The sequence below is a fragment of the Chaetodon auriga genome, chromosome 2, assembly GCF_051107435.1.
Source record: "Chaetodon auriga isolate fChaAug3 chromosome 2, fChaAug3.hap1, whole genome shotgun sequence".
Lineage (NCBI taxonomy): Eukaryota > Metazoa > Chordata > Actinopteri > Chaetodontiformes > Chaetodontidae > Chaetodon > Chaetodon auriga.
In genome coordinates this window covers 21,825,155-21,846,549 of record NC_135075.1, presented here as the reverse complement: position 1 = coordinate 21,846,549, position 21,395 = coordinate 21,825,155, and the positions used below count along the sequence as shown (strand labels likewise).

Here is a 21,395-nt window from a genome sequence, read left to right as displayed (position 1 = left end):
ATCCTGGACAGGAAGCTTTTGTCGGCCGGATGTAGCCCACAGGCTGCCAGTTTACAGTCATGTCTGTAGACTCTTAGTCTGGTTTAGATACTGACACACTACACAATTTAGCACAAACATTATCACGTTTCAAATCTCATTTTTCATTCTTGAATTATTCACTTCATTGCAACTCAAGTCAAACTTCTGTTTTCCACAGACATATATAAGAAGATAAAACTCGTGGCATAACCGAAAGCTCCAGAAGCGCTAAAGTGAGATTACACGTTGAGATAAAGAAGATTCTGGACATCCTCCCCTGACAAAGGGAAATTAGTATCACCTCACAATACTGCTAATTTCTAAATGAAACCCCTAAACTGCTGCTCAGATTGCATTCAGTGGCAAGATTTTTTCCCCTGAAGTAAGCATTACCTCCCTGCTGCTCTGAACTCATAGGGAGGTGGTCCGTGGGAATGGTGGACACACAAAGTTCAGGACTTTGAAACTGCAGACTGGATTGGCATCCTGATCCCACATATGGTTAGACTGAGGCAATTAAGGCACTTTAGGTTCGGGAAAGATTGTGGTTTTAGTTAAACGTTAACAAGGTAAACATGTCCGCTATTGTGCTTTAAGTCACTTTGACTATTTCAGTACAAGACCACGATCTTTCCCTGACCTTTACGAAGTGCTTTGAGTGCCTACACATAACCACAGAAAACTCTGATCATGCGTCAGTGCTATAAGTGGACGTTATATTGCAAGAGCAGACACAGTGGGGAAAAACGAATGAAATACGTTATCTGACTGCCTTTATGATCTGCATAAACATTTTGGGACCTTTTGTCATTATGTGGGTAAGAAATACTTAATCCATGTGGCATTACATTTATCTTCGAATGTATTTGCTGTTGTAGATTAGTCATATATAGATGTAGCAGGGTTTCATCTCTGGCAGCATTCAAACTTCTCACAGATGAGGTTGAATTTGCGTTGGACAAGGCTAAACATTTATCAGAATTTCTGTTCCAGTGTTTCTCTTGCATGCCTAGAAGCCTCTGAAAACTTCCCCAATCTGAGCGACGCTGCACCTGAACTCCTGACCTGTCTCACACTCAGGTGAAGCGCTGTAGCTTCAACAGCTGCTGCTCATCTCCGTGGCAGGTCTGCTCATTATTGAAAAAGTTATTCTGGCACAACTTCTCCTGCTGTACTGACAAGTTTCACAGGACGGATGGCTAACATTGAGAAAAAACTTAAATGCTTTTAACCGAGTACAAATATTTATTTGTAAAACCCGCACGTTGTCACCATGTGGCCTTCATCAGGGTTTGTGTGCCGGCACCTGGAACTCCCTGTGAATGATTTAGCCCAGGATGATCGTTTGAATTGAATCCCGAGTTAGAATTCAATCCACATTTTTTCACCTGCTCCAAGCCTTTTAAGTCAATTTCTCTAAAACCAGGGAGACTGATTGAAAACACTCTGGAGTGACAGAAAGTATCATTACTTGGAAGAGACAGAAAGACAGAAAACTCAAGGAAAAGAAGGAGAGGATCCCGGTGTATTTGATTCTAATGAATGCAGATGCGACTGACAAAAATAAATGTCCCTTGGGAAGAAAGAATAAGTTTGTCTCACAGACATAAATAGAGAGTGATAGGACTTAAAGATGGAACGATACATCGGATTTGAAATATGAAAACTGCAAACAAGCACAAAGCATTCTGGATCCTGCAGGTACATAAACACAGTAATTGGTAAAAGAGGATGTCATATGTAGTTCATTCAGCCAACCAGAGGGCAGTGTAAAAACCTCAGGAAATGGATTCTAGTGTATTAGCTACGTAACAAAAAATTTGCATTTAAATTTATCTACCTTTTCTGAAATGCTTTGGCTTTGCAGCGATGCACTCTGCAGCACTTAGCAGTGGTTAGCATCTTGGACAGATTTGCACTGACCCCATACACATACATGACAATGCAGGTGCCACCAAATTGTTACAATTAATTTTTTTTTTTTTAAGAATATTTCTAGTAAAACACATCAAGTCATTATTATTAGCATTCTTATTTTTCTGTTCTTTAACTCCACCAATAATCATCTCATGTTCCAGAGGGAAAAAACAGAAAAATGATCACATTTTAAAGTTGTGATGGGTCATTATTTTTATTAGCAGTGTAGCTTTAGCCAACTCGAGTGTCCTAATAAAGAGATATTTCCACCAGGCCTTTATCTAAGAGTGTGCAAACGTTTCTGCTGAAGACTGCTAGAGATTCTGGGAGGTATTTGGCATCATGAGCATTGATGATGGCTTGCTAACAGCCTGCATGCAGCCCTCATGTCCTCCTATATACTTGGCAAAATGGTGTTTCATTTTCTGGCACGTCTGAAGCATGTTTGATTGTTTCTTTTTTTGCATGTTGTCAAAAGAAGGATGTGCTCTACCAGAGGAACAATATGTATCAGTTCTTTGACCATATGGCACACGGCATGGGAGAAATATTTCCTCTGCACAAAGGAGATCTTCCATGTTTGGAAAAAAATCGCCTGACATGATGAAGTGCCCTCCACGACAGCCCAGTGTGCAAGAAAATGTGATAATTTGCCCTCAAGGATGTCCTTCCAGTGGGGAAAATGTGATGCAGTGCCATATAGGCTGCCCTACATGCTAGAAAATTAGCTGGACTCTACATGCCTCTAAATGGTTAAACAGTTAATATCTCCCTGTGTGGTTTTATTACAGAGGTGCTGCAGTTACACTTTGAGTCATATAATAAAACAATTTGAATCTTATTCAGGGTTTGACCTGTTTCACAATCAATACATCAAGACTTTCTGCACACTGGTTTGCCACCGCATGCAGCTGGACCCCTTTTCTACCACTGGCTGTGAAAGCTTTTTTCTTTTTTTCTGCACCAGAAGTCATTGTTGTTGTACTCAGTTGCTATCAGTGAAATGGGGAAGAGGAACATCTCATAGTTCAGTCGCTGAGTAAACAGGCAAGAACATTCTCAAATAAGCACTTAATGTATTTATCTTCAGAAATGTGTCCTAAATGTTTGATAATCAAAGGAGCAAATTGAGCAGTGCTGTTTCCAGTGATATCAGAGCATTGATATAGTGAGAAATTAGTAAAAATGTATTGTGAAGTTACATTTACTGTATATTGGCAAAGCATGTTCCACAGCTTGGTTGCTATGGTGCTGATTTTAAGAACATGGACCTTTTCACCATCCAAATGCTGGGACCGTCTATTATACAACATGCCAACATGTTGCACTATATTCAATTGAATCCTTTCCCAATCTCATCTTCAAATAGTGTTAGATGCCATGTGCATGACAGAGCTGAATACCTTACTTCCTGAGTAACTATATTGTATTTTCATAACAAGCCTTTAATCCCAAACATCTGGACCAGAACCTTATTACACTAACACAACCATTTCTCTCTAACACTCCCTCCAACATGCAATTATTGGAGGATAAGGTGCAGCATGTGTGGGCGATATTGCTCAAATAGAGCAGCTGCAGTGTTTAACAAACATCTGAAATGACTGGATATGGCTGGTCCCGTTTTTGTGGCTCCAACATGAGGTGATGCAAGGCATAAAGAGACCCGGCTTTCACAGACGACTGCAGGGGTGATGAGAAAATAGTTATGCGTGTGGTTCTCAATCTGACTCATCTCCACTTCAAGTCAAGACTTAAGAAGTGCTGAGATGGAGAAATGTGAGGCACTATTTTACCTCTTCAGTCAGTGAGCACGGTGGTTTCTCTTCAGGGATGTGGGCTCCTTCCCTGTACTGCCCACAACCAAATGAGAAAGAAAGAGAAGCGACTTCTTATCAAGTCTCTCTTCCGGCCAGCATTTGCTTAATGTTCTCTCACAACCACGATTTCCACGTGCTCATGAAGATCAAAAGCAATATCTGCCTGTTCACATCGCTTTCCATTCCTAGTAAGTCAAAATATTCTGCTGGACATGTACAACCTCTGAAATATCACATATTCATTTAACACAATCAGATATCTAAAAAATGTACATGCATGCATTGTGATATAGATCCCATTTATCGAATTCTCTGAAGGAGAGCTCAAAGAAGGAGCTCTGTGTGTGTTATGTTATCCTCCAGTAATATGACATGGGTGTGGCACTAAAATTTGTAAAGCAACATGTCTTTGCGGGGTTATTAAGTACCATTCCTTCAAAATTCAACTAAATTATCCCAGGCAGGTGCAAGGTAAACTGAAAGCTGCTCTGCATGCGTGGTGTTGGCTTCTTTTGATTTGTGTCCCCAATCACTATAAGGACGACTGGTACTCGAAGTAATCGAAGTTTCAGCACACTGAAGTGAAAGGTTTTATTTCTGTCTGAGGGTTTTTTTTTTTTTTTTTGCAAACTGATGCCTGCAGATGACTTTATCTGCAGGCAGCCTTATTAGCTGGAAAACACACAAGAAGCCATACACTTGTACAAGTTCAGTAAAACTGATAAGGATACCACAGAAAATCAATATTTTTAACGGTATGTCGAAGTGTCTATATTTAGATTTTGGGAATGTATATTCATATTTTGGGTATTTACAATTTGGCCACCTGTCGAAGGTCACTCCAAACAAATAGGCGGCAGCATATCACCAGAGTAACTGCTAGCTGCTGCTCACTATAGTCCTTGCTTTATCCATCTTTGGCTGGAGCTCCTAGCTGCTGTTGGCTAGTTAGCTCAGTTAGCCCTGCAGCTAGTGGCCCTAATGGCTGATGGGGGTCTGCCTAGACCAAGAGTCCGGAGCACCCAGAATACTTGAATTCAGAAGGTGTATGCATTTCTCTGTGTGATAAGGTGTTCAGTGTAAAAATCTTTCCTTTCTTGATTGATTGATTTCCTTTCTTGATTTATTGGACTTAAAAAGCTGAGAGAAAAGTGAAAAGTAGCAAACTTGTGAAAATCACCCATCTGAAACTACAGTGGGTTATTCTACTATTGCCCTTGAGGTACAAAGAGGTATTACAACAGGGCGCACTGCATCTGGTTAGCATGCTAACTTCAGTCATCTTTGACAAACCATCAGAAGTGTTAACTTCTTCACATTGTGTTGATAATGTTAGTCCATTACCTTGCCATGTTTTGCACGTTGTACTTTAAGGTTAGTTAACTAGTACCACTTGGTTAAGAAAAGACCAAAGCAATGGTTAGCTATGGGAATTTATTGCCATTTTTTAAACTATCAACCACTAACAGCAGCAAGTTAGAAAATGTGAAACAGAATATTAGCTAATTTGGCCTTGTGCAGACATACTATGAAGGAACTGCACAAAATACAAAAATAATTGCTGGGTAAAGGGGATTCTCTTGAACCACAACTCAACTAAAAGCAAGAGAGCTGCCCAGCAGATGACTCACATGCCCCATTGTGTGTTTGTCTGTTCGTATCAGTGGCTCTTTAAAGTAGTTGTGCTGTTTTGGACATAAGATGTGGATAATACCATTTTCTAATGATCCTGCAGTGTGTGAAGCAAACTAGCCAAATTGATATTGAGACATTCAAATTGGGTTTAATCTAGTCATAGAGAGAAAGTCCTCATCACCTGATGTTTCATAATGACTCTGAGGGGAATTTTATATGTTAAAAAAACTGCACCACTGGTTCTTTAAAAGACAATGCAACCACTTTAAACATTTAATCACTTGTAATATCAAAAAACAGGAAATGGACTAAATTTGTCAACCGCAGGGAGCAACTAATGGTTGTCAAAGCTGACATAGCATATACGCTGCATTACGTATAGATCTACAGGTGTGAAACCACAAGTGTGCTTTGTGCCTCACGTGTTATGTCCTGCGTGTTATATTTTGTCAGCCTCTGTTCTGTTGCAGTTTTTGTGTATTCTTCGGCATCTTCTGCACAAGACATGATTCTGATGAAATGATTCATTACTGACAGCTTTTGCTAAGTTGCTAAAATGCTAAATTAAAGTCTGCACAGTTAAAGTGTTGACTTGCCATTCGCCAAGTTTGCAAGGAATATTGTGTGTTCTTGATGTACAAATTCATTTTGTGCAGTACAGTCAGCATAAAAAAGAAACCTTAACTGATTCTGTACACAAAGCGAAACCCATTTCTTGTTAAAACCACCCACATTTCCTGCTGTTTGTTGCTCCACCGCAGCACCAAAGTTGCAGCTCTAACATTTTGTCTGTGTGCTAAGGTGGCTGGCCTGTGAGAAGTTTGTGTGGTGCATTTATGAGCCTTTAGTTCACCCGAAGCACTGACCGTCTCGCCTGCATCAGTTTAAACTCGAAGGACAAAGAAGCTCCACCTAGCTAGGTGTCTCATGTGGTCAGGTTAAGCGTATTTATATTCACACTTACACGAAAGCCAGTGAGAGCAAGTAGCAAAAGGTCATTTTGAAGAAAATAAAAGGGTTTTGACAGGGAGGATCTTACGAGCCTGTCAGTGATGGAAATTTCCCACTGTTGGCTGCACGACTCCACAAACGAACACTCACACACGCTGAGGTTGACCTCATGTTCATCATATACAAACATGCACAGCTTATTGTACATGCATGGTTATATTTTTAATAATCAGATGCTAAATAAATAATGCTTTAAGTAAATAAATGAGATGGGGACCATGCACACAGTTTCCAACACTGAAACACATTATTTTACTGTCACTGAGTCTTAATATATTTCATTTTTAGGACACTGGACGCATGTTTCATCATTTAACCTTAGTATCAGTATCAGTTGCTTCCCCCAAACCCTCAAGGATTGATCCTAATGGAGAGAAGAAAATGTGTTTTAACTTATTACACGTAGCTTTAAGCCCATATCAAACACAAAGGAAACACAAAGGTGAATGATGATTTAAATTCCATTTCGATCAGTGCCCCTCGTCACCACTCCTGTTTGTGATGTTCATGCACAGGATCCCAAGGTGCTGCTGGGGAGAGGTGAATGTCCGGCTTGGGGACTTCAGACTTGCGTCCCTGCTGTTTGCAGATGATGTGGTTCTGTTGGTTTCATCAGATCATGACCTTCAGCATGCATTGGGGTGGGATGCAGCTGAGTGTGAAGCAGCTGGGATGAGAGGGACAGTGGTCTTCTGCTGGAAAATGGTGGATTGCTCCTGCTGGTGTTGTTATCCCCAGAGAAGGAGATCAAGTATCTCAGGATCTTGTTCGTGATTGAGTGTAAAATGGAGCATGAGATGGACAGACGTCAGTAGTATTGCGGGCGTTGTACTGGATTGTTGTGGTAAAGAGGGAGCTGACCTGGGAGGCACTTTTTAATTTACCAGGTGATCTCCGTTCCAACCCCCACCTCAGCCCAGTTGAGATCGTTCAGGTATCTGGTCAGGATGCCTCCTGGGTGCTTTCCTTTGGAGGTTTTCTAGACATACCCACCTGGGAGGAGACCCTGCGGTAGACCCAGAATTCAGTGGAAGGATTATATACCTCATCTGGCTTGTGGCCTATGGACTGATGGCTGGATTCCAATTTGATTTAATCGAGGCAAGTTTTAATGGACTCCACAAGCTAGGCTGATGAATTAACCTGTTTTAATGTCAAAAACAGGAAATAAATCAGAATAACATGCAAAAATTCTTTCAATGAATTCCGAACACTTTGGCTTCAGCATTAAACAGTGAGCTTGTAGTGATTTGCGTCACTTTTATTTTGCTCTCTTCTAGATGGATACAACACTGACCTCGTCTTTGTTAAACAGCCTGCTATTACTGATGTCATCCATTTTGTTGCTGCAGTGGTCTTTTCAAATCTATGGAAAGCAACAAGACCGCTGCGTTCACCTCTTCTCGATGGCACCCTCCACCATAAATTGTAGCTTTTCATTCTCTTGGCCTCATGACTTTGACTCCCAGACGAGGCGCGGGATTAAGGGCGCTGACAGAAGTGTCAAATTGATACTGTCTTCCTGCAGTATTTACTACAGTATTACAACAGACATCGACTGCCAGCACATCTGTGGAAGGCAGAGAGAATATGTCGTAAAGGAAAACGTCTAAAACAAGAAAGAAGATAGGGAATATTGTTACATGTATGCACAAATATATCTACAGCTACAGGAGAGGCAACACCCAAACACAGAAAAACACAAAAGCAGATTTTCACACAAACACATGACTGTATGTCACAAAAGGCACAGAGACAGGGCTGTGTGGCTGCACCCAAAACCTCTTTTATCTGGTGTTGCATTAAGAATGTATGACTGTGATTTTCATATAATGTGTGTCATATCACAAAGTGGCAGGTTTTCCAATTGTCCAATAATGATCTATTTGGCAATTCAATAGTATTGAGGAAGAGACGGCAGGCAGACGCAAAATGAATTAAACATTGAATGGAGGGATCGTGACAGTTCCATTTCAATCTCTCCTTCTCTCTCAGAAAGTCTCTAAGAAGACTTGTGTGCAATTGGGGTAAAATCAGTACTTGGACGGTTGCCTGAGTTTGTGTGCACATTGCATTTCTCTGTTCTCTTTATCTCACACTAGACGCCTACGATGCACCACTTTCACAAGCAAAGCAAACGTCTTCTCGCATCTGCTCTCTTGTTTGTTAAGATAGTTTACTGGCAATATACACGCTTGCTGGTGTGCACTGCATCCATGGCTAATTAGCTAATGCCATTGGAGCCCTGAGCTAAATATAAATATAGGATACAAATGTGACCCTCTTAAGTGCAAATGCACTGTAAGGTACAGTAAGATGTGGGTGTTGGTGGATCTTTAAAGCGACAATTATTATGTCTTTAAGAAAAAAAAAAAAAAAAAAAAAAAAGGTGCGATCATCTCATTAGAGAAGGGGATGAAAAGAGACCAAAAGTAAAATTAACAGGCATCAGGCGCGATCACTTTTCAACTTTTTTTTTATTATGCAGGTTTGAAATAAAAGAAGCATTGTGACACAAACAGATGCTGCTGGCAAGGGAAAAAAGGAGCAGCACCCAAAATGTAAAAAATAAAGAAAGAAATCATTGTTGTGGTCATCATCATTTTTATCAAACCAGAGGGGGGAAAACAATAAAATAAGAATAAAAATACACCTCTATTGTAAGAAGCAAAAAGTGATCTAATTTCTCTCATAAATAAGAAAACCTGTCAAATGGCTGATGGGCAACTAGCAAAAACAATATATTGATAACCATTTAAAATATTTATCATTACTGGCTTTACAAATAAAATAACTACAATTGGCAGGGTTTTTTTTTTTAGTTTTTTTTACACAACTTAAAATGTTATAGTTCCGTAACAAAAAAAAAACTGAAATTATGCTACAGTAAAGAGATAAATACAGATGTCTTTGTCAGCAAAATGCATTTCTGTTAATCACACAAAAAGTTAAAAAGATGAGATCAACACAATCAAACACCAACTAGAAACTTATAAAAATCACTGTAATGTGGATGTGATGGCTCCATTCACATATTTCATTACTTCACTTCTGCATGTCGAGGAGACAGAATTGACATTATGGTGAGACAAAATAAGAAAAGGGAGCGGGGTGGGGGAGGGGGAGGGGGGCGGGGGGGGCATTTTGAGGCAATTTTTTTCTCCACCTGCAACATTATATCTCATTTTATCTCACAGCTTTTCTTTCTCTCTTTCTATCTCTTTCCTCTCTATCTCTCACCTGGCTCTTTCCATTTAATGATCTGCAGGACACATATTGTGTATTCAGTTTTAGATTGAACTTTATTGGAAAAAACACACCAGTGAGCACAGATTTAATGCAAGAACGAGAGTGTGAAATACTCCTCTGAAATCCAGCTGCACAAGGCTGTTAAAATTCACGAGAAAGACCCAACGCTCGAACACTGAAACACTCTTGCACGCAAGTGTGTGTCCGTGCGCATACACACATACACACTCAACTGCACACGTCATGAATGGGATACATTCTAACGTCCAGACACACACCCACACACACACACACACACACACACACACACACACGGACACAAAATGACTTACATGTAATATTAAAGAAGAAACAAATCTATCTGGACTTCCAATTCCCAATTTGATCCCATAAAAGTGATATTTACAATCACACTGTGACAGCTCAGTAGACCTCAACAGGTCTTTAATATTAAAAAAAGATTCTTTTTGTTTTGCTTCTCTTCCCGACCCAAGCTTTTTGTATTAATTTGCAGGCCCTTAAGCAAAGCTACCGTAACATCTAAGCCTGCACTGAACCTACTAGAAGTTAATATTTTTCTACAGTACAGGGCCCAACGCTTATTGGCTTAAAAAAAAAGAAAAAAAAAGAACAATTTTGCGAGCCAGAAATAAATAAAACAGCAACAACAACAACAACAACATAAAGGGGAAAAAACACAAAAGAAAATTAAAATGATTAAAGAAGAGGAAGAGTTTTTTTTTTCTTCTCATTGTAATTAAAGCTGGATGGGGTCCCTGAGGGGACTTTGATGGTGACACAGAAGATGAGTGCTCTACAGCCCGGCCTGCACTGGAGAGGGCATAGAAAACACAACTCAGGGAGGAGGATGGGAGCAGGAGAGGGGAGGGGGGCTTCATAAGTGCTTGGCGAATTTTAAACAGCAAGAGGACTGCTAATACATTAAGTGGTACAGACAGCAGTCATCTAGTCAAAAAACTCTGGTCACAAGTTCTTCTAGAAACAGAGAAATAAGAATTACATTGACCGAAAAAAGGTGGTGGCGGTGATGGTGTTTGTATGTGTATGTATGTACTTGTAATGTCAAGTGTGAACTGTATGCAAGTGTGTGCATCAGAGGAAGGTCGCGGGGGGTCGGGGTGTGGGGGATTGGGGGGGGTGGGGGTGGGTGAGAGTAGACTCCTCGGTGTCGTATTTGTCGACAGAGCATGATCTTCAGTTTCAGGTGAGGTAGAGTGGCTTGTCCCTGCCAATCATGCTGCCACTGGACAGAAAGAAAAACAAAAACGGGCACAGGTTAGAGAAAAGGAAGGATAAAATACAAAAGAACAGAAAAAAGGAGGAAAGTTTTCCTATAATGCCAATTCCCCGACGGCCACAGTTCAAGCCGAAACACCCATTCCTTTAGCTGCTGCCTTGCTCTAACCAAACCCTGTGAACAAACCAAACATTTCATAGCACTTTATCACGACGAGCCCTACAGACTTAGAATATCTTCCAGTGCTGCAGGACTGCACAGCCTGCCAAGCAATAACAGTGAAAACTTGTGTTAGGAACATCTGTTTTTTACTGCTGTCTGACAAACACATGACAAGCTCTATTATCTCACCATTACCTCTCCAGCTGTCTCCTCTGTCTCACTGAAACGGAGCTGACAATTTTCAACACTTATATTGTGAAAGCAGGGGAGAGACGTCCGACATGACTATATATGCTGATTTCTCACGTACTCCTGGTCTCATCTGACATATTCAACCCGAAAACCTTTTGTTTCGTTTTGAGTTAATGCATCAAATGGCAAAAGAAAATGTCCATTAGGTTGAATTCAGTTCATTTGTCTCCATTCAAAACTACATGATTTGACGAGTCGCAGTAACAGAGGTTATTGTGGAAAGCGGTCTCCTCTGTCTCCACTGACCTGCAGTGGTTGCCACACTCCCGGTTGCAGTATTCACTGTCCCAGTCGTGGCTCTGAGCCACTCCAGGGCCTGGACCAGGGCCAGGGGCTCCTGGAGACTGGGAACCCCCAATGCTCTTCTGATACTCTGACTGAAGGTGGGAAAAACCCTGCAGAAAGAAAGAAGATCAAGCCACCGTCTTAAAGTACAAACTACTGCACAGCAGCTCTCTGTTTGTTACTTTACCTGCTGCCCAGGAGGAGGGGAGTGAAGAGAGGCCTGCAGCCCCATCTGGTGAGAGATGATTGGCTGGGACTGGACCTGCTGCATGCGGATAGGCTGGTTGAGGAGCGAGCTCTGGTGCAGGGAGAGCTGCTGGTGGGGGTGAAGGGGTGGGCTGATCTGGAAGGAGGAAGGGGGAGAGGCACTAATGCTGGGCAGCATCTGCGATTGGCTGAGCGTCTGCGACAGTGTGTGGCGAGGGGCGTGTCCTGCGTAGCTCTGCAGGTCGGTGAGAGGGAAGGCCCCGGGCCCCAGGTAGGGCGACGACGGCTGGGGGGGAGGTGGCACACTGTACAGGGGCGGGTTGGCTGGCATCATATGTGGAGAAGCCTGGCTTGTTTGGGCACTTTTTGTCTCCACGGGATCATTATATGTCTGAAGGGGAAGAAGGAAGGAGAAGGAAATTTCATCTTCCAGTTTCTTACATGGATCTTATTCTTGCAGTTTTGTGCAAACATCATTTGTGAGGGATTTTTGTGTGCTCACTTGCAATTTTACCTGGAAAATAAAGTGGTTCAGACAATCTGGCAAAACTGTTGGCTTGTTTACAGCTATGTTTCTTGCCCTGTCTGACTTTATTGATGTTGTCATGTTCCCAGACCTCAGCAATTTCTTCGATGAGCACAGTGTAATCAAAACCAATAGAAATGATGGCCAAAGCTCCAAAAATCAGATCCGAGTTGTAATATTTATCCTTTAAGAATAAATCAAGCATTCAGTGAAATATTAACAGCGTGCACCTTGCTGAAAGGTTTATGTAACGGTTAGGACTTGAATATTATCTGTAAACAAACAGTATCATCAGCATTGGACCATGTGTCAAAATTGCTTATGATACATATTAATAGTATGGAAATTATAGTATGTGCAATTTTAGTATGCAAATACAGTTTGAGACAGATATGAGCATGATGGTCGCGAAGTGATAAAACTGTCCCATAATTCTTTGCACCTCCTCATTTCCACAGAGATTACCCTCTCAGGGGAATTTTTCAAAACAATACGTCAGTGTAGGAAACGAAAAGGAGCAGCTGGTACGTGCAAATTCACATTCAAAGACAATTATTTAAATAACTTGAGGAAATAAATGAAAAGTGAAAAGGGGGAGAAAAGCTCCTCTTCCATGAAACTTTCATTTGACGTGAAAATGTGGTTGTAAATGGTAGCATGGAAACAGTGTGCACTAATTCTACAATAGTCATTACCTTAAGTACTTTTAGTATGTGTGGCCATTGTGGCTAATGCTGCCTGTGGTCACTACTCTGCTCCTCTTCTATTTATTTATGTATTCTACACAAACCGCTGAGGATGCTGTGAGACCTGACACACACATTTATTCTGCAGGTCCTTCTGTCTCCCTTTCTTTCATGAGGTGGTGTGTGTGTATGAAATACATCCAGTGTTTCTCATTAACTGTCAGACTGGCTGGAGTGATGCGTGCTGGTCTGCTATTTAGTAATGGCTCACATCCATCCCTCTGAACCCCTGAAATAATCAATGGAACGGGCTGGAGGGATGGATAAAAGAGAGGGACAGATACATTTGCAGGGTCAAGTGGAAAATGAAACACTGAAGAAATGGTGTGAGGGGAGAGGGAAAGAGTGTGAGGATGGGTGTGATTTGTTGAAGCCTATTTTACTTTAAAGGGAAGTTTCAGAATGTGCTGCAGTAAAATTCTTCCATATTCATCAGAGGAAGTATACGAACAGCACCGTATATGTGTTAAATGAGAGTTTATGAGGATTGAAACATTTATGAAATCGTGAAATCTGTGAAATTTACAACATAGCGCGACTTTTTTAATTTGACTTTCTAAATCACATTTTGTGCACGGAGTTTTTGGACTGAAATGAACACAAGAGAAGTGCCGTGACATTCAGTGGGAGGCAATCAAACTTTGGTTTTTTCTTCTTCTCCCAAACAAACCGACGTGCGTCACAAAACAAAAAGGCAACAGGTGCACGCTGGAGATGTGAATCCTTCAAATGATACTCCAATTACCTCCAATTCCACCCACCCCAATTCACTTTGAAAAGACTCCTTCATTGATAATTAAAAAAGAGAGTCGTGTTGAATCATGGGATTCAGCCCTGCATTCAGATTGGCTGGTCCTGAATGAGTGAGGAAGGGGAGGGGGGGTCGCAGGTTTATTTTTGTCAGTCAGTTTTTTGACTGGCAATCTACCAACATATAGTATCAATCAAGCCTCTGTATAGGAGCTCTGACATGAATGTCTAATTGCACCAAAGACAAGAGATGAGAATAGTCTTTTTAGTTGAAAGTATGCCACAGTGAAGAGGCTGATGAATTAACTATTCATGCCTTAATCAAGGTGCTTGTTTTCGGCCCATGAGCATGAGAGGAAGTGTGGCGCTGAGCGGAGGGGAGGAAGGGGGACGGGGAGAGGGAGGGGGAAGAGGAGGAGCTTGGTATATGCTAATGCAATTTAGAGTTGTGTTTTTCGAAAACAATGCAGAAACACTGAAATGAGATGCAGTGCGCCAACAGATTGAAACACTCCTGTGCTGCGATAACGACTGTGATCTCTGCAGATGTAAGAAGAGCCTTTAAAAACGGGAACTTTATCAGCGCAGCTCTGGTTTTTATACAAACACGGGTAAAAACGTGTTAATGTTCTGGGCTAAGCTGGAGTAACCTGCAGCAAGGAGAGAGCAGCAAGTGTGAGCAAACCTCAGCCAACACATTAGCCGCCCATCAGGGAGGACAGAAACACCAGGAGGACAGCAAATGATAGGTAATGTCCACTTCTACTTTATACATGTGCACAAGCACACACACACACACACACACACACACACACACACACACAAATGCACGGGCGCACACACAATACAGCAAACTGTTACATTTCATTTCTCCCCAGGTTGCAAATCGGGTGTGTTTGAGGCCTAATTTTCACTGTTCTCCTCTGAGCACACGCACACACACACACACACACACACACACACACACACACACACACAAATATACTAACCCCTCCGTGCAGCAAGTGGACCCTTTGCCTGGAATAAGAGTGAGAGGAATTCTCTGTCTAATTTATCATCCCTTCTATCGCCGCTGACCCATGTATATCAAAGACGTGACCCCCGTGGTTACCTTGGAAACCAGACTGGCTCTGTAGGCGGCCAAAGCTTTCAGGTACTCCTTCTTAGCAGCCTCTGTTTTCCTCTTGTAGCTCTGCAGGAGCAAACACAACAACAACGACGATTGATTACAAGGTGATGCCAAAGGCTAAAATGACCCTGTGGTCCACACTGACTGATGTGGATGAGATTTTGGGAGTCCTAGTGTGATTGTGTGACCCGGCAGTGTGCTCGGAGATGAAAAATGTATCGCATGCATTCATAGCACAGTTATCAAGTCAAGGAGATTTGACCATCTGCATGATGTTGCTGCATTTGAAGCATTTATTCCTTGTGCACAATAACGTGAAAACACAGTTTGAAATATTATGCTGCTAAATAAGGAGCGAGAAGCTGTTTGTCATTTTGTGTACTGCTTTTCAGCCCCTTCCTCTATTAAGGCTGTTGCTCATCTCTTAATCAGAGCTGATGTCCCAGCAAATCATTCAGACGAGGAAGAAGAAAAAATAAAAAATAAAAGAATTCAAAACAGCATTAGCAAAGAGGCAATCTCGAGCCTCCCGAATGAACCTCAAATGATGCGTTAAGACAGGGAATTCGAGTTAATGTCACCACATGTCAGTCACAGGCTCTTTTTAGCTGCCATTGCCTTTTTGATGCGGGGAAAACAAGTTGCCAAAAGTCCACCCTTAAATCGATGAGGAAGACTCAGATCTCAGCTCCTCTGTGGAGCATTTCAATATGAAGGAGAATGTGTGTTTGCATGTGTGTGAATGCAGTGGGTAATTACTGATCCTCAGTGAGAGGCTGTGTGTGGCTCTGTGGACGGGGTCATTTCTTTCAAAGAGGTGGGGTAGAATAACCATTAAGCATTCATGTGTTGCCAAATGCACATATGCTGGCAGCTGCTAACACAGTCAATAAACAAACAGACATAGACGCAGAACAGCAAACAAACCGGGATGAAGACGGATACAATCTCTTGCTCAAACAGCTGATGTTTATCCTCTCACTCATCCCTATTTACAATATTATTATTATTTCCCTTCCGTGATATACATTCAGGTATTTGGCGCAAGACTGCATTGAATTGGGAACTCCAAGATACAAAATCAAACCACAGATTTTCATTCAAAAAAATGATAATCATTATTAGGAACTACAGTTCTTGTTAAAAAAAGAGAAGTGACAACCTTACCCCTCACCCCTTAAATATTGATAGAGCCATGGCTGCCTCTTTAATGAACCCCAAACTACTCCCAGCAGCTTTAATTTCAAATTAATTTAACACAGCTAATGATTCGCACAACGACGGATACTTTTAAATAAATTACCATGCCTAAGGACGTCTAATTATTCCAAAGTGAGTGGATTCATTAGCAATTGAAGCCGTCAGAGGCTGCAGGTCAGTATGAATTAAAAATAACAAAGCTGCAAGGGGAGAGCATATGCCTCCATCGTAATCCTGACACAGAGGTGTCCCGCCTGAATTAGCCCCTAATTGTACCTTAATGAAATGTTCTTGTTTGATAACCAGTTAATTACAGGAGACAATAACTCCGCACCCTGCTGACACTGAAGGGAGTGATTACCCCGACGACCGAAAGACCGAGCGACCGGTGGGAGGAGGAGGAGGAGGAGGAGGAGGAGGAGGAGAAAACAACCGGGAAGTAGAGGAAGTGGAGAGATGGTGGTGAAAAGGAAGGTAGCAGCTGAGAGGAGAGGGCGCTAAGATCCAAATTAAAAAGAAAGGAACAAGAAAAGTATATGTGAAAGGTAGACAAAGAGGCAGAAAACTGATTAAAATACAGATGATATCTTTGGATAGATGCTAAAACTCAGCCTACAGAAGCAGTTTAATATCAAAACATGTCGCTTAAACAAAGTGACAGTGTTCTTTTCCTTCTATCTCTGACCTTTCACTGATACACAACTCCAACACAGCAGACTCAATTAAATAAAGCCAAGGTCTCTCCTCCCTCCCACCCAACTCCATTATCACTGTTCCTCCCCACTGCTGTAAAAAACGGAAAATTGATCTTTATCTTAAATAACAAAACAAGAAAAATGTTCTTTTGTGTTTCTGGGGCAGCTTTAACATGTAGTCACCTTGAGGAATAACGCAGCCCAAATAATGCATTGATCTTGCACTATAAATCAAAGGCCTTCGGGAATTAAAAAACACTGTATGGCGTGCAGGCGTTCGAAAACATCTTAATAAAAAAGAAAATGTGAACATAAACATGAATAAAAAAAAAGCACTTTGTTCTTCTGAACTGAACTCAAGGGCGGCACTGGAGAATACACAACATCGCGAGCGAAGCGGGGAAAATGTACACTGAAGCTCAAAAAAAAGAGCAGAAAAAGGCTCAAAAAAAAGAACACAGATCACAACAATGAAACTTCTGATTGTTTCTTCAATAAAATACAGCAATAAAACATGCTGCCCTCAATGCATTTATGTGAATTCTGCTGCATGGTGTGTTTGAGAAGTACTGTAGGTAATTGGAAACAGGGGCCACGTTCTAGTTCAAACAAAGCTGTGTGTAGGGGAAGGGTTGTGTTTACATTCTGGTGCTCCTGCATGGCTCCAGAGGGTCTGACTGTGACATTATAGAACACACCTCACCGGTCCTATAGGGATGACGTGACAGCCAATGCTGGAAAAAAAAAGAAAGTAGATAGAAAGCAGGGAGAAAGTGAAGCTGCATATTGAAAATGTTTCAGGTAAGAGACTCTCATATAGAAAGTTTTCACTTTAAATGCATCTCACTTGAACATTACCGGTCAGCAGATGTGTGCACGGTGCACGATCATGTTATCATAATAAACCAAAGACAGAAATATTAATATCTTTGGAGTATTAACACGCAGCAGCTGAATTGGTTACACTCTGTAAATACACAGTTAACAAGTCTATCCATTTGTTGTGCTGGAATAAGTGACAGTGCTAGTCACAGAGAATAATTAGAGCAATCACTGTGTTATTGCCCAGACAGGGTACTACATTTCATTCCATAATGACATCATTACCTCAAGTTAATTACGTGTCTTGCGAGGTGACATGTTTGATTAAACACATGAATGCACAAACAAATCAAAAAATTAGCTGTGGAACGGCACAATAAATGGGTGGATTTTTAATGGCGGAATTGCCCTTTTGTTAGTTTCGTCTCTGTTCCCAGGTAATGCTGTGAAGGACAAATGCATTTAGGGGAAGAGAGAGAGAGAGAGAGAGAGAGAGAGAGAGAGAGCGAGGGGGAGAGAGCATTGCATCTACAGTGCAAAATCTAAGGTGAAAAAGACACCAGGACACAAAGGGTTAAGAAGCACAAACAATAACATTTCAGGAGCAGATGTCCTTGAGGCAAAACCAAGGACAAGGCAATTGCTAATCTTGTATTCCCAGCATGATCAAATCACCAGGCAACAGATATAAATAAAAGGACAGGAAATGAGGAATTCACATTCAAGAGTGTCAGCGGCGAAATGAAGATTCATGGTGAAGAGCCCCGGTGAAGGCGGCAAAAATTAACTGCAAATAAAAGGGACAGACGGCCTCCAAAGTCCAGCGTATAAAGTAGGTTTGGTGGGAGAAAAACACACACATGCTAGATAGGGTCTAGTCGACGGTGGCTGGGGCTGAGGAGAATGGGCTGCACTTTGTCATGGAGACAGGTGCTTTTATTTGACACCCAATAGGCTGCGCCCTGACTGGATATTCTAAAAATATGAGTCTGTGCATGATCATCAGACTGTCTCGTTTTCCATTCATTTCACGCCATCATTTGTTACCACAAACACACAGAAACCCCTTTGACTTTGTCTGTTGGTCTGGAATGCTAAAATGAAATAGAAAATGTGCCGGATGGGAAACGGCTCTAAACTGCAGTAAATGTTAATGCAGTTCCATATGCACAGGTCAGGCTGTAATAAAATTAAATTGACTCCTGAAAATATTCAGGGACATACATCCACGCTGCCGATGGTAGAAAATGTTTCACTCATTTCAATATATGATTGTCACTGCATTAAGGCTGCAGGATTATAACTTCCAGCTGATTCAGTGTTGTAGGTGCATGTCGAATTCACAAATAAAAAGCATTGGATCTGTAACTCTCATTGCATAAAGGAAATGTTTTATGTGCTTTGCTGTCATGCAATAATGTCATATCGGAACAAAAATCTTAATTTCCCCACGCTGCACCATCTCTTCTTAAAATACATTTTCTCATGCAGTTTTAGCAGAGAACAAACAAAACACTTTTGAAACTGATGGCTCCATCACACGACCCCGATTCCAAAACAGTTGGGACGCTGTGTCAGACATAAATGAAACAGAATTTGATAATCCTTTTGGACATATTCTCAACTGAAAACAGTACAAAGACAATACATTGAATGTTTTACCTCAACAACTTCACTGATTTTTTTTTTTTAAAATAATATCTGCTTATTCTAAATTTGATCAAGTTGGGACAGGAGCAACTAAAGACTGAGAAAGTTGTGGAATGCTCCAAAAACACCTGTTTGGAACATTCCACAGGTAAACAGGTTCATTGGTAACAGGTGATAGTATCATGATTGGGTATGAAAGGGGCATCCTGGAAAGGCTCAGTCGTTCACAAGCGAGGATGGAGGTTCACCACTTTGTGAACACATGATTGTATGAAGGAAATGACTGCATGGATTCAGGAACATGTCGTAAAACTGTTGTTGATAAACACAGTTAATTTGCAAATGATTGCATCCTGTTTTTATTTACGTTTTACTCAGCATCATTTGAAAGTATTTACAGTGTGTTCCATAGATAAGGTAAAATGCTATATGAAGTATGCTCCTTTGCTTATTTATATGTAACTTTAAACAAAATAAAATACTTAACTGAGTTGAACGTTCAGTTAACACTCTCTAATTGGCCCCTGCCACATAGCTACTGCATATTAGCTTGACAGAAGAACATAATATCTTGACAAGCAATACCAGAGCTGCAAGCTTTCTTGTTAAATCTTTGCAGCTGCATGAGACAGATACATAGATACAATCAGAGTCTCGGTTTGCTCGCAGTGTGCTACAACAGAGAGACTCTGTGAATGCTCTGCAAAACTTACAGTATGTGTGGTGTACCTGACTTGTGAATCTGCATGACTACGACCTAAAAATAGAGTAATTTTACACTGATTTCAGGCTAGTAACTACCATTTGAATATGTACTCAATCATTTGACTGGTGGCTAGTCAACTATTGCTCTTCCCAGTGCACCGAAGCATCTTAATTGAACGGTAGGAATATACTGTAATCAACACCTGAAAGCAGCTAAATGGTGAAATGGCTGCATTTATACAGCACTTTTATCCAAAACGCTTTACAATTTGCCTCTCATTCACACACTCATTCACAACCCAATTGCAGCGAGCTACCATGCAAGGTGCTGGCCTGACCATCAGGAGCAATTTGGTGTTCGGTGTCTTGCTGAAGGACACTTCTACATGCAGACAGGAGGAGGTGATCATTAGACAACCTGCTTTGCCTCCTGAGCCACAGACACCTTAAAATAAATCCAACTTTACATTTTTAAAAGGAAGAATGTGTTATTTTAAATGTTATATAAATTTTCCATGCTCTGAGTGGACAGTATTAATCTACCTGTTTTTGCTCCTCTCCCAGTCCGTCCCACATGGAGGCGACTATCTTGGATACGTCTCCAAAGGTGGCGTTGGGATTCTGTCCTTTAATGGCCGCCTGGGTGTCTCTGAAGAACAAGGCGTAGGCTGACACAGGCTTTGTGGGCTCGTTGGGATCCTTCTTCTTCTTCTTTTTTTGGGGTTTGGGCTTGGGCTTCATCATCTCTGAAGACGGCCGCTTCTCGCCCGTGATCTGGAAGACCATCAAAAACACACAAAACACAAAGCAGCTTATTGACACCGCAGAAACGAGGTCTGCCAATGACGTGAATCACTGCATCTCTGACGAATGCTTAGAACAGTGGGTGCAGGTGAAGCATGTAAACTTCATTAAATCCATGATTCAAGCTCTTTGTTCAATATGTGCGCAGTCAGCGTTTGAGTATTGCAGCAATGTTTCAGTGACAGTAACACTTTGACACTGGCACTGGTTGACAGCATTTTTCTCTGCCTTACTTTGTCAAAAATAAGATCTGTTAGTTGAATTTAACAAACCTTTTCAAATCTTTATTTTTCAGTTGTTCAGAAAGTCATAAATTCTGGCTTTTCATGCTCCGGCTGAAAGGAATTTCAAATCGCCTGCTGTATCTGCTCTGGCTTTGATGTGGTCTCAGAATGAATTGGAGAGAGCAAATGGAATTACTTACTGATAGGAGAGGTGGTAATCATTTTTATTCACACACACACAGTGAGGAGCACAGCGCAGATGTATAGGCAGGGAAATATATGTTCTTTAACTGAAGAATCCCCTTCTTGTTATACTGTATCACTGCA

The 21,395-nt window shown here is 41.3% G+C and overlaps 1 protein-coding gene across 3 annotated transcripts in view; it reads right to left on the bottom strand.

The window, feature by feature from the left end:
- Positions 1-8,862: 8,862 nt before the first annotated feature.
- Positions 8,863-21,395, bottom strand: part of tox2 (TOX high mobility group box family member 2) — a 93,810-nt gene continuing 81,277 nt past the window's right edge. For all 3 annotated transcript variants that reach the window (XM_076740864.1, XM_076740847.1, XM_076740855.1), the window contains 5 exons: positions 20,584-20,814; positions 14,951-15,031; positions 11,798-12,208; positions 11,572-11,720; positions 8,863-10,917 (listed from right to left, as the gene is read on the bottom strand). In XM_076740864.1, the coding sequence (XP_076596979.1) occupies positions 10,875-10,917; positions 11,572-11,720; positions 11,798-12,208; positions 14,951-15,031; positions 20,584-20,814 (915 nt within the window). In that variant the 3' untranslated portion in view covers positions 8,863-10,874. The remainder of the gene's footprint in view (positions 10,918-11,571; positions 11,721-11,797; positions 12,209-14,950; positions 15,032-20,583; positions 20,815-21,395) is intronic.